This window comes from Ambystoma mexicanum, chromosome 14, assembly GCF_040938575.1.
Source record: "Ambystoma mexicanum isolate Mex_15411 chromosome 14, UKY_AmexF1_1, whole genome shotgun sequence".
NCBI lineage: Eukaryota > Metazoa > Chordata > Amphibia > Caudata > Ambystomatidae > Ambystoma > Ambystoma mexicanum.
Window position 1 is genome coordinate 315,872,287 of NC_090940.1, and position 14,291 is coordinate 315,886,577.

Consider the following 14,291-nt stretch of genomic DNA (forward strand, 5'->3'; position numbering starts at 1 on the left):
GTTCTGTCAGTGCCATTAACATGTTGTCTGCGTATGCCGATACTTTATGGGATTTCCTTGCCATTTCTATCCCTTTCAAGGTGTCTGCTTCCCGGAATCTGATGAGTAGGGGCTCTAAGTAGATGGCATACAGGAGCGGGGACAGAGGCCATCCCTACTTTGTTCCTCTGGTTACCTTCACTTTGCCTGTGACTTCTCCATTTATGTCTATTCTAATTGAGGGGGTTTTATAGTCTGCTTGGATCATTTTGAAAAACTGTTCCCCCCCATCCCCATCTGTTTTAAGATGCGGAAGAGGAGTGACCACTCTACTCGTTCAAACGCCTTTTCTGTGTCTAATGAGAACAATATTGCTGGGGTCTGGGTAATCCCTATCTTCTCTACCAGATGTATGTGTCTCCCTTTCCCGATAAAGCCCGCTTGATCGTGGCATGTGAAGTTGTGGAGGAGAGTTGCTAGTCTGCGCGCCAGTACTTTCGTACACAGTTTTGCATCTAGGTCGATTAATGCAATCGGCCAATACGATCCCGGTAGGGATGGATCCTTCCATGATTTGTGGAAGACCAGTACCTTAGCTTCATTCATTGATCGTGTGATATTCCCCACCTCTTGGAATGAGTTGAATAGCCTCGTCAAGATTGTGGTCAAGATATCGATATGCTTCCTACAAAATATTGCTGTGAACCCATCTGGGCCTGGCGCCTTATTTAGGGGCAGCCCTCGCATGACATTCTTTACCTCTTCTGGGCTGATATCTCTGTCTAGGGAGTGTATGTCTGCTTCTGGAATTTGGGGTATGGTGATCGATGTTTTGGTATCTTTTTTTGCTCCTGACCATTGGGATTATCCATTGCATAGAGGGACTGATAGAATTCTTTAAAGACCTCTCCTATATTTTCTGTGCTTGTCTGCGCTTCCCCGTTTTTATTTTTGACACTTTTAATCACCAGAGTGTGTTGTTTGCTTCTGTCTAGCTAAGTATTTATTAGCCTTGTTAGCCTTTGTGTAATACCAGTGTTTAAGGTTTAGGAGATTCTTTTCTGCCCGTTTCGTTCAGAGTGCTTCCAATTGGCCCTGCATGTGTCTCGGGGCCTTCTTCATCTTATTAGTGGGGTTTCGAGTTATTTCTCCCTGAATGTCCTGCAGTTTCCCCTCCAATTCCTTTTCCCATTGGAGCCTCTGCTTATCTATAGACGCCTTAAGAGCTATCAATTGGCCTCTCATTACTGCTTTGAAAGCTTCCAAAATGGTTGCTATTGACACTGCTTCTGAATCATTTTGGGTGAAGTATTCTTATATCTTTTCTCTGATATTGTTCTTCATTCTGGGATCTTGGAGTAGCTCCTGTGGGAGTCTCTGTCACCATAGCCCTGTACTTTTGCCTGGCAGGGAAATTTCCACCCAAAGTGGGGCGTGGTCTAAAATCGAGATGGGTCCCTGTGCTATCGCCTGGATTGTCCCCATTAGTCCCACCGACATCCAGAAATAATCAATCCTGGACATCGTGTGGTAGATGTGGGAGAAGTGGGTATACCCGTTTTGTTGGCCTATCTTCTCCCGCCATACATCACAAAGCGCCAATGCTTCCATCTTTCGGCGCAGGTCGGTCGATGGCGCTGCCTGTCCCTAGTACCTACCTTTTCTTCTCCTATGAATGTTGGGCTGCCAGGCTATGTTCATGTCACCTCCCAAGATTAGCTCCCCTTTTGCAAAATCCTTGTTTTCCTATTGTATCGCTCAGGAATCCGTCCTGTCCCGTGTTTGGTGCATATATAGAAGTGTGTGTGAGGGGATTCCCTTCTAATGTCACGTTCACAAACAGATATCTCCCTGTCTTATCTGCTAGGGTGTTGTGTACTTTGATCTGCAAGTTATTGTGGAATGCCATGAGTACTCCCGCTTCTTTCTCGCTCATGTTTGATTGTATAGTGTGTCTGTATCCTCTAAGGTGGAGTTTCCCTTTATCTTTTGTCCTGATATGCGTCTCCTGAAGCATTAGGATATCAAAATACTCCCTGTGAATGAGGCTTTCCACCTTTTTTCTTTTTACCGGGGTGTTTAGACCCCCTCAGGTTAAATGTTAGGATTTTCAGGCCCCCCCATCTCCTAATGCCTTATGGACTTTTCTGTGCAATATCCTGTCTTTGCTCCCCTTCCTCTCTTCTGGTTCCCCCCCTGACTCCCTCTCCTTGTTTCCCCTCCATCCCTTCCGGCTTTCACCCCCTTCCATTTTCCCTTGTCCCTTCCCAATCTCCCCCCCCCCCTCCACCGCCCCTAACTGGTTGAACTGCCCCGAGGAGGGTCCGTGGTCCTAAGGTTGCTCGGGCAAATTGCCTGTGCTTCTGACCCTCGGTAAACTCAGGGAAAACTGTGTGGGGGATCCTAAACCCCACATATGGTCCAAGTGGTTACCCCGGTGGACCGATGTGGCCCCTTACCGGGCCGCTACTGCTCAATGGTCATTGGATAAGGGTACCTTTCGCCCCCGAGGGGGGGTGTATGTTTTGCGTCTTGGCCCCGTGGGATGTCTCTTTCCTGAATGATCGTCTGCCCCTTCGGCGCTTCTGCCGATGTCATTTCTTGTTTCCGCAGAAATGTTTTCTTTGGTGAATCATTTTCCATTCCCAGGGCCGTGGTTCTTCACTTCTTGTTTGTTTCTCCTCCTCCCTTTCATCCTCTCTCAAGTTCAGTATATGAAGCCCTTGGTCGCAGATTGTGATTCTATATTGTTTACCCTCGCAGGTCAACGGAAGCCCGAACATGGAAGGTCCATTTGTATCTTATTTGTTCGGCGACCAGTACTTTCACCACTGGGCCCATCTCTCTTCTTTTCTGTGGGGTTGATTGGGCCAGATCCTGGTACAGTTGTATTTCCACCCCGTTCATTCTGATTTGCCCCATTGACCTGGCTTTGCGCAGAATTTTTTCCTTCTGGGGGTATGAGGATAGCGCGACAAGGACAGCTCGTGAACGTGCGCCGGGTGCTCCTGTTCTCCTAGGGCCCACTCTGTGGATCCTGTAAATATGGTTTTATTCTTCCTCGTTGCCTGCCAATATGTCCTTAAATACTTGATGGACTGCCTCCTTGAGGTCTTTCTCATCAGCCGTTTCCACCATATTTTTAATCCTTTTGTTAGACCTGTAGGACCTATTTTCCAGATCCTTGAACTGAATTTCTAGATTGTGTGTGAGGTGGACCAGATGTTCTCGTTTCGCCCATTTGCTGTGCTTCTTCCTCCACATTTTGTACTATTCTCTCCAGCGTATCTGTCCTTTCTTCGAGGTTAGCAACATCAACCCTTAGTTCTTGCACCGCCTGTTTCATTTAATCTTTTATTGATTCAAATTGGTCGTGAACGGAGATCATAAATGTCTCTTGAAGCTCCTTGAACCATGTTTGCATATCCTGTTTTGTGGCTGCCATTGATTGTGTCGAGTTCAGATCCGCGTCCGGAAGTGGTTCGCCCTGTCCATTCCCTTTAATGTTGGAGAATGTGTCACTACTCCACAGTTGAATTAGACTGGGGTATTTTCTGGATGCTGGGTTTTGCGATGCCGGCTGTACCCCTTTCCTCTTGATTTGGACATGTCTGTTGTCACGTGGGTGTCTCTGGGGCCGTTACTTAGAGGCTGCTTCTTCTCCTCTTGCTGTTTTCCTCTGGGTGTGAGGCTTCTTTTCCCTTTCGGCGTGACTCGCGGGTGGTCATGCGCCTCTGTCCCTCACACCGCTTTGACCCTCCTACCAGTGTTTTCCCAGTATTTGGGGAGAGTCTGGGATTTTCCGATTGTCAAGCAATATTGGTGTGCGTTGCTGGTCTGTGCCCGGATCTCCCTGAATGCTTGGTTTGGGGCTCTGCCAGGGTGTTATCTTGCCTTCCGCTTCTGCGTGAGATGCTGGTGGAGGCTTATTGGTTCAATCCTGTGGAGCAGGGACCCACTCTATTACCCATTCTGTGGATCCGCCTGTGCCATCATAGTGGATCAGTTTTGGCTGTGCCGTCTTTGTGGATCAGTTTTTGAGGGTGGGGGCTTGCAGGCCTTGTTGCTCCTTTACATGCATTCCTACTTTCTGGTGTTCTTCCTCTTGGCTATTTATCCAAGAGGTCTCTGTGTGTTTCTCCCCTTTCCCAGGCCCCCGCAATTACTGGGCGTTTGGTGTAGCTTTACTTTATTGTATGCTTCCCGGGGGGTTGTATATGGTTCAGGCCTGGGCCCCTTCCTTTTCTGACTCCTTCTGGGATTCTCCTGTGGCTGGCTCCTCATGGACGTGTCCTCCATCCCACAGTCCTGGGCACCTTTTGATCCTTTTCTGTACCTGGAGTACTGTGTCTTTTCCCTCCGTGCGTATGGAGATGATCCGTCCCTGGGACTCCCTGTGTAGATATTCTGGGTAGCGACCCTCCCCTCCCACGAACCTAGATTGGAGGGCGGTGCGTACCTTTCTGGTTGCAGGTGTCGCTGTGTCCCTTTCACTGCTCCCGGTCTGTCTGACCCACGGAGCTCCCCTCTCTGTCTCCTCAATAGGAGTTTTGGGGGGGCTGTATCTGCCCCTCTATGTCCCTCTGGAGGGTTTAGTAGATTTCCTTTGTGGTTCGGTTATATGCCTTTCCCCCCCCTCCTTGACTCTGGACGAGGGTTATGGCTGTAGCCCTTTGCTTTCTTTCTTTTTATTTTATCGAGTCTCCCGCTTCCCCGGAAGTGTTGTGGTGCGATCACGTCAGCGGGCTGATTTGTTCCTGTGTAGAGGGCAGGGCGACCTGTGCCTCTAGGTGTATTATGGTGGTGCACCCCTGTGGAGTACCGTGGCTTCCCTCATGGGGTTCTGGATGGGGGGGGGGGCTGCAGTGCTGTTCCTTTACTTGTCTTCTGGATGCAGAGGGGGGATCTCGCCATTTTGGAGGTCGGTGGGGGATTCTTCCTCACCTTCTTTGATGGTGCCACTGATATATTCTCTTCCTGGTCTGCTGCCCAGTGGTACATGCCTCTCCTCCACTAGCCATGCAAGTTGCCATTCATGTCCCGGTAGCGTCCAGGCGCTGCTCCTCCTCGGTCAGGGTCATTGCGGCTGGTCCTCTCTGCTTAGATTCTCCTTTGTCATATCTGTTTGTCGGGACCGACTGTTATTCCTCAGCTATTCCGGAGTGCCGTATTGATGTATCTCGACTCCAACCCTGCTTTGATGCCCTTCTTTTGCCTGTGATCCGTTGTCGGTCACTTGCCCCCACTGTGCTCCGCTCGAGATCTCTTCATACGATCCACATCGTCATAATTATTATGCCGCTGTATCTTGGGTCAAGCAGCTCTTCCAATGAGGGCCTGTGGACCTGCATGCGGTTCCAATGTATTTATTGTGAAGCTTTTGTGTGGCGGCCTGGCAGGATAGATGGTTACGAACGTCTGTTTCCAACGGCCACCATCTTGGATCTCGGATTTCTGGTTTCTGACACAATGAATGTGAGAGCCCTGCCCGAAACTGGTATGAATGCAGTGTGGTGTGCTGAAAGGCTGGGTGCCTGCCCCAATCCACATTGATTGTTGAGTGTATGGATGGAGAAGAATGGCCTGAATGCAATGTGAGCCTGATTGGCTGCCTACCTGCTGAATGCCCTTCTGGATGATTGGCTGCCTGGACCTGGCTCAACAGTACGGATGAGAGACAGAACATTATATCTGGCAACCTCTCACTGACTAAAGTTTTTCAGAAGCTGAAGTCGAAACTTGATGCTTAACCTTGAAGCCCAGCTGGAAGAAGAAAGCTTTGCTGCTGCTTTTCTTCGACGCATTCCGAAAGCTGTTGTGTCTCCAAGAACTGATCCAAGAGAGGACCTGGCTAGTAGACCTCTTCCCGAGCTACGAGGAAACATTGTGCACCAGCTTATCTTCATGAAGACACACTGGTAGTTATAACCAAACAGCTGTCGACCGGAGACGGGGTCTGCCGAGAAACACTGAAGTAAGCACCAGGACGTTGAGGCCATAGACGACCATCACCATCGACCGATTTTCAGAGGACCGCTGTAACCTTGTCGACCAGAGCCGCAATGCTCCATTGCCTAAGAGACTTTGAAATCAAGGACTCCCTTGTCATCACTGTGGACCGCTTTGTCCCGCCATAGAAAGTTGAGGTCGCTGACACCCGAAGTCCACAAAGACGCTGACGAAGATCCGAAAGCCAGCCGTGGTCAAGTCCTGCTCGTCAACGCCAACACTGACGACCCTGACGCCCTTGCTGGGCCTACGTTCTTCATCAAGTATTATTTGCGGCAACAAACTCTCATCGTAAAGGTGCACCACATGCATCCTCTTCGTAGGACGTCCAGGACCGATCGTGGATGAGCACACGCAAAGGCCGAAACTGTGGCCTCAATGACATTGTTAACCTTTTTCTCCAGGAATCTCAACGACCCGTGGCTCCTGCCTTAAAGGGAGTCCACTCAAGAGGGATCCGTTGACCAACCATCTAAGAACTCTGCTAAACTAGTTACATTGGGGTAGTAGAACATTTTAGAAAGAAACAAAACTATATTAAACGTATATGGACTGTGCTTGTTAATTCACTTTATTTACAGGTCGCCCAGGTAGGGGGGATCCTCACACAGAACTGTGTCTTCAGTAGGGAAAAAGTATACTGCCATTTGTTTAACCCAACATGTCTTCCTTCCTGTGTCTGATATTGATTCACTTTACTATTTGATTTGTATGCCATTTGGAACTGTCAGCAGTTGGAGTATTTTAAAGGAGTCAATAGCTAAGAGCGGTGCCACCTAGAAATGGTATATTTGACATATTAGAATTGCCAGAGTACAAAGTGTTATTGATTGTGTATATATTCTGAACCTTATTTATATAAAGAACTGTGTAATCACCTAACCTAGTGTGTGGACATTCCTTTGTGGGGGCTTGGGGACTACACTGTACTTAATAAGCAGCCTGCATCACCTCCTGAGAGCTTAAGCCTTGATTGCTCTACCTTCGTTATAATATAGAGAATCTTGGCCGGGGTGCTTTGTGCTTCTACTCTGCCATACAGAAGGCGGCGTACAGAAACCCCCCCTCCATTCTTTACACAGAGCAGGTAAGTATACTGGAAAAGGCTTTACCTCAAATGTCGAACAAAGGTTCAAGACAAAGCTACTGTAGGTTCCATTGAATTCGATGGTGTGAAAATGCAAAAATACAAATCTTCCCTTCATCATCCTTAAGCTCCATCACCTGTGGTGTTATGGACTCAAGTACCACTGCTCAGAAGGCCACATTGATCAGCCCACCCCTGGTGCCAGGAGAAGAAGACAAAGGCAGGCGGCAGCCAATGGCAACTTGCTGTGATGCCCCCAGGTCGGACTAGTCAGAACCGAGAAGGCATTGTTTTTGCTCGATGTCACCTCACCAGCCCATCTGCAATGTGTGCCGAAGCAGTCGCCCACCCTCTCCCTCATTTGAATCACTTATTGTGATTGCTAAATCACAGGCAGTGCAAAGTCCACATCCCAGACAAAAAAACGAATTAACAATAAGTCCAGTCATTGTGCCAAGCCAAGATGCGATTGACCAATTCGAAATACTCAATGGTTTGGCGAACAGTGCATGCTGGACAGATTCTGTGTACGACTACTATGCAGTGTGTCAAAAATGCTTCAACTCTCTCTAGCCACACCTAAAAAGATATTGCTCTGATGAATACATTGCCATGTTAATACCAACTGTGACCCAGCGTATATGTACTTTAGAAGGGTTATTGCCGGGGTTAGCACTTAGGACCACCAATCTTCATAGGTTTGACTGGTGGGACATCAAGAAGCAGCTCTATTTCTGTGACTTTAAATCCAAAAAATACCTGAAACCAGTACCTATGTTTTCTTTAATGTGTCCCTTTTTTTAAGACTGTACAAAACGCATGGGAAATATTACAGAACACGTTTTATGATGAAAAAAGCAGTTACCATAGCCAAGACACCAGTGATTACAATATGTGTCTTTTTTTTCCTGCTCTTAGATGCTTATTAGTAATCTTCAAAACAGAAGCCCAAAGCCAGGACCAATGGCCCATGATCAGGAACTGGGATTTTTTCTTGAAACCGGTCTTCAGAGAGCTCATGTCTTGTTTTTCAAAAATGGGTAAGATTAGCATTTTCTCAACAGTATCTCCTGTTTTGAATGCCTGGAAAAAAAGTAATATTAAGTTGCGTTTTCTGCGCATTTGTTTGTTCAGTTCTTTATTATTACAAATACTCTTCATCAGTTTACTTTAATATTTGCATATTTTCCAGTTGTGGTGACAGCTGAACATAAATAGAATTAACGCATACACTTTGGTCCCACTATACTTTAAAAACAAAGAAAATCAACATCATAACATATAAGTTACAGAAAAGAAGTTCATCATAAAATCACAATAAGTCTGTGAAGCAAGGAAATGTTTTGTCCGTGGTGTGTTCATGTCTAAAACTGGCAAACAAAGGAAAAAGAAGGCTGGAACAGGGGATGAACGCCACAGTGCTGTTTGGCAGATTGAATATGGTAACACATATAAATATTTCTAGAAATCCTACTCTGGTTGTTTTATTATCGAAAATAGATGGAAAAGAAGTTACATATGGCCAATGACGATGGATTGATGGAGCTTTAGTTGTGGCTGAGAAAACGATCTTAAGTTTGGAAAATCGGGAAAAAGCCACAGATTGAGAACTGGATAACTAATTTACATATTTTATCTGGTTCTATAAGACAAAATAGAGAGGCTCTATATTTAGAAATGTGGGCTTCATTTAAATGAATTATATGGGTACATTTTAAAAAAAGAACAGGTGGTTTATAGTACGATATATGAAACCAAGGTTACGTTTTACTGTGATCAGATAATAGGATGAGGATGGGATATGAATGAACTGTGCATCTATGCCTGTCTGTATTTTATATGTTTATTCTATAAATGCTGAACACATTTTATTCTGTCAAAGGAACATTTGTTTAATTAATTGAATATTATAATGTAAATCATGAATTAGTTCTCTTCGTGTTTTTACTTTATTAGTTAACAATATCCGAGGCACTGAAGATACATTTCTGTGTGATTTATATTGTTATTGTTATGGCAACTCTTAATTGTCCTGCTATATAATTAATATATAATTTTTGTTAACCTAAAATAAACTACATTAAAAAAAACAATAATGGTCACTGGGAAAACCTACATTAAATACAGAATCAAGGAAAAATAGTTGATTAATACGCAACTCTGGTCTGCTGTACACCGGTTCGAGTTGCAGGCTGGATGAGGAATGGTGGTCTTCAGGGTTCTGGTGACACCTAGAGCAATAGTCCATATTAAGAGCAATTGCATCAAGAAGACCATTGGCTAAAACGGTGGTTGTCCCCCAACCCCCACCCCCTAAGCATTCTTTTGCTCCAGAGGAACAACACAAATCCTGCTCAGTCCTTTCAAGCGTTAAACCATCAATGCAAAAATAATGTCACCACCCCCAGTGATATTATTGGGGTATGGGTAAAAAAAACAGTAACACTGAGGAAAACAAGAATACGAGCACACACATGCCCATATAAGCAATTGATGTTACTCCCACCGAAAGCATACAGACAAAAGTACGGACTTCCAGATAATAAGGACAGGAACCAGAGCCAGGCCTGAGAAGGCGTTGAAAACAGCAGGTCGGTTCAGTAGAGGAAATTCCAAAAATTCACATCTTGGTGGCCAAATGGGAGCTAGGAGAAAATGGGATCTCAAAGTTTAGCAGAGTGCCAGGCTAAGCAGGTGGGGGGAGGAGGGATTGAGCTAGAAACCTGAGAAACATACAAACTGTTTGTAACCACATTGTTTCTATTGGGTTTTTCAGTGCAAAGGTATGTAGGAAGCAATGGAGACCTGCACGATAAAGGATGGATACAATAAAACTAGGAATGTGGTACAGCTAGGCGTGCAAGTAGGAGGGTCCTAACGAGGTCAAACTCAGTGACAGACGAAATGTTGTATGAAGAGTAATATCTTCCTTTTCTTTCACAAATGCTGGAGGGAGGGAATAGTCCTGGTAAAATATTTCTATCAGTAGTGACCCAGAAGTGCCTTTGTGGAGATGCAAACCTCAATTTTGAAACAGGAAGGTAAAGTAGATTGTTAAATTAAAGCAGCGATTGAATAGACTCCCATCCGTGCAATGACCAAACCTCTCCATGCATCAATCTTTGAGGAGGCACTTTGTTTCTACCTACCATCCACCCAATTGATGACCTGTTGCATGCATCATAAAAAGCGATGACATTGGAAGACGAGAACAGGATGAGCCTGTTGCTAGACTAATTTTTCCAATAATAATGCAAACGCTTTCAGATGCATCCTGTAAACTCATTGCTAGTCACTCAAATTGTAAGTGTCCATATTTCAAGGTTTCTCATAACTTAATAGACTCATGATGTGTCTGAAAGAATGCATTAAGATTCACCAACATCCCTGTAAAAGAAGTGTAACTCGCATTTCTTTAGATGCTGCTGTTAAAAGGTTATTGCATAAAGGGTTCATTAAGTTTCATTCAGTCTTCTTAAACACTCCCACTGAGCAAATTACTTGAATATCTAGCTACTAATCAAATGACGAAGTGCCTAAGTCCTCTTTCTAAGACGTTTTGACGACTGGTCTAAAAATCACTGCATAGAATCTAATTATAACGCCAACGCAAATTAGAATTTTGAAACTGATTTGAGATTAGCATTTGCATTCTAAGTCAAACTGAAACAATTGGATGTGGTTTCCATGTTCTCTCAAAAGCTGATTTGGTTATAACCCCCGTTCAGGCCCTGCAGAATCAAAGGTAACAGATCCCAGACTTACCATAATAGGAGAAGCGGTTTCCGCCCAGCCCAGAGACCTGGTGAATGTGGGCATCATAGAGAAGGGAAATGCTGCAGAAAGTAATCCAAGATGGTGCCAACGCCGCTCCATAGCAGTAAAACGAAGGACCTGCCAGGTGAGAGCCATCCTGCAATTAACCAATGCAGGGTGGTTACTTGTTACAAGTGTGATACAATTAAGGGAATCTGGGGAAAAGCGCAATACCCGACACAACAGCCAAAGGATTGGTACAGACAATTTTTTTTTTTTATTTCTATTTATTTGGTTGAAACACAACCTTTACCAATTTAGTTACACACACTTCATATATAAACAATAATTTAAAACTTTTTTCAATGCATTCAATTCCATAAAACACAGCACATGTATAACTGTCACATCGTGGGGCAGATGGCGAGTCTGGGATCGATATCGACGTAGTCTGTCGTAGAGTCTGCCGCCACGTTCCCCTCCCTCTACGTGCCTGCAGGTCTAGTCTTTCTCCGATCGCGTACGCGACCGGGAGCTTTTAGCCTTCAGCTTCCGGGTCGCGTACGCGTTGCAACGCTCCCTGGTTTTTCGCTTGTCGTTGCGTTGCTAGGAAGCCTTCTGTGTATCCTCCGCTCACTCCTGCTGTTTCTTTCTCTCCTTCGCTTTTCCTTCTTCCCGTTCTGCCCTCTTTTACCTAACCCATTCTCTCTCTTCTTGTCCCCTCCTTTCTAATTTTCACTCCTACTTATTGTACTGCCTCTGCCTCCCGCTGCTTAACATTTTGCCTTCCCGTGTACCGACCTAGCCTGCTATTGGACTGCTTCTGCCTCCCGCTGCTGTTCAATCTTGCCTTCCCGTGTACCAACCTTGCCTGCTATTGGACTGCCCCTGCCTCCCGTTGTAGTGAACTTTGGATCATCCTGTGTTCCGACCCTGCCTGTTTTATTGGACTGCCTCTGCCTTCCGTTTTGGTGACTTCGATCCTTCAAGTATACTCCGTCTGTTTACGGACCACCACCTGAACTCTCCCGTAAGGGGTTTTTTGTGCCTTTGGCTTTTTCCCCTCATACGACGGTCGCGGAGGATCTTTCACCGCCTTACCTATACGGTATCGCGGTGGCGTCCTTTCGCGGCCGTCCCTATCTTCACAAAAAAAAAGGAGAAACCAGGAAACCAGGAAGAAAAGAAGATCAGGAGAAAAGACAGAGGTGAGGAGGAGGGGGAGGGGTTTGAGACTTCCTTTGAAGAAGAGGACATTGCTGACCTTTGTGATAGTTTGCAACGCCACAATACCAAGATGGCAACTCCCCAACAGATTCAAGAATTAGTAGCCGCTGTACAGAACCTGAACCTGGAGGTTCAGAATTTAAAAAGTGCAAACGCAACATTGCTACAGCGAGTGACAGAAAGAGAACGCCTTTCAACAGATCTACCTCCTCTTCCTTTAGTCTCCGGCAAATTCGATGGGAACCCCAAAAGGGTCAAGGAATTTTTGGATGCGTGTAATCTTCACTTCTCTTTTCGTACACATACTTTTGACTCCGATCATGCCAAAATTGGCTTTATGATTACTCATATGACTGGCAATGCCCTTGCTTGGGCCACCCCCCTAGTGAACCGAACAGATCCAGTGCTGCAAGATTATAACGCCTTCAGGACTTTGTTACAACAAACCTTCTTACGAACCGAGAGTACTTATTTGGCGTCTGAAGATCTGCTGGATATACGCCAGGGCGAGTCAGAATTGCTTACTTACATCACGAACTTCAAACAAGTTGCTTCAGAAGCAGGATGGCAGGAACAAGCGCAGTATGCCATCTTTCGACGGGGGTTGAGAGAGGATCTCAAGGATGAACTGGCCCGTATCGCTCGTCCAACAACGTTTGATGAACTCGTGACTGCTACACTTCGTATTGATTTCCGTTTGGCTGAACGACGCGCGGAGAAAAGGAAATCCAAACCCTATGCGTCTCTTCCTTTGGTTCCCCTTCCTCCCGTCCCTACATCCTCTTCAAGATCCACTCGAGAAGAACCAATGCAGATAGGGACTACTCGTGCTCCACTTACTTCTGAGGAGCGTAAGAGGCGCAGAGAAGGAAACCTGTGCATGTATTGTGGGGCTTCGACTCATCTCCTTAGGGACTGCCCAGATGTCCCTCCAAGACGGTCGGGAAACGGTCGCCCTCGGTGAGTGTCAGGACTAACTTCCGAGGGGCTTCGAATAGTCCATATGTTACTCTTTCAGTCTCTACCCCTGCGATCCCAGAAGATGCTCGCCTTATGATTTTATCAGTAACTCTATTTCTGGGTGACTCGGAGATTCAGGCTCAGGCTCTATTGGATTGTGGCGCCGCTGGCAATTTCATGGATACCTACTGGGCCACTCAGAAGTGTGTGCCTCGTATTGCCAAGAAGGAGGATCAGAAGGTGGAGGGGGTCGACGGCGAACCTTTAAGCTCTGGCTTGATAACACACACCACGGAAGTACTAGTGATGTCAGTCCAACAACATACTGAAAAGATATCATTTGACCTTATCCGTGCGGCTCACTTCCCCATCATCCTTGGGATTGGCTGGCTACGAAAACACAACCCCAAAATAGATTGGACAAAGAACCTTCTTAGCTTTCACTCCGCTACCTGCAAGTCTGAGTGCCTGCCTGAACCTAGTTATGAAGTTGTCAAGACATCAAGTTGTTGTGAGACCAGATCTGTTCATTGTTTGCCCACTGATCTTCAGGAATACACCGAGGTAGTCACAGAAAAGATACCTCTGGATTTACCTCCTCACCGTCCTGAAGATTGTGGGATAGATCTCATGCCAGGGGCTCTGGTCCCTTTCTGTCGGATGTTCCCCCTTTCTCTGGAAGAAAGACGCTATCTCAGAGAATACCTGGACAAGAATCTAGCCAATGAACTCATCAGACCTTCAAAGTCTCCGGCAGGGGCCTCGCTATTCTTCATACCAAAGAAAGGGTCACAAGAGCTACGTCCCTGCATTGATTACCGGGGTTTAAATAAAGTAACCATCAAAGACCGGTATCCCATGCCACTTATAACAGAGATAATCCAAGCTGTACATGGGTCCACCATCTTTACAAAACTTGACCTAAGAAATGCATATCACTTACTTCGAGTCCAAGCAGGAGATGAGTGGAAGACTGCCTTTCGGACTCCTTACGGTCTATTCGAATATCAGGTAATGCCCTTTGGCTTAGTCAATGCTCCTTCCATATTTCAACGCTTCATGGATCGCCTGTTTTCAGATCTCCTATGCCATACTACCATCGTTTATCTGGATGACATTTTAGTGTTTTCTCGAACACCAGAAGACCACAAGGAACATGTTAGAGAAGTCTTTCAACGTCTCAAAGATAATCATCTTTCCGTCAAACTGAACAAATGTGTTTTTGCTGCATCCTCTATCTCCTATTTGGGATTTATCCTTTCTAGTAAGGGTA

The 14,291-nt window shown here is 45.8% G+C and overlaps 1 protein-coding gene across 2 annotated transcripts in view; it reads left to right on the forward strand.

Annotated features, from left to right (window-relative positions):
* Positions 1-14,291, forward strand: part of TTC7B (tetratricopeptide repeat domain 7B) — a 2,178,739-nt gene that overhangs the window by 425,653 nt on the left and 1,738,795 nt on the right. For both annotated transcript variants that reach the window (XM_069637452.1, XM_069637451.1), the window contains exon 5: positions 7,994-8,115. In XM_069637452.1, the coding sequence (XP_069493553.1) occupies positions 7,994-8,115 (122 nt within the window). The remainder of the gene's footprint in view (positions 1-7,993; positions 8,116-14,291) is intronic.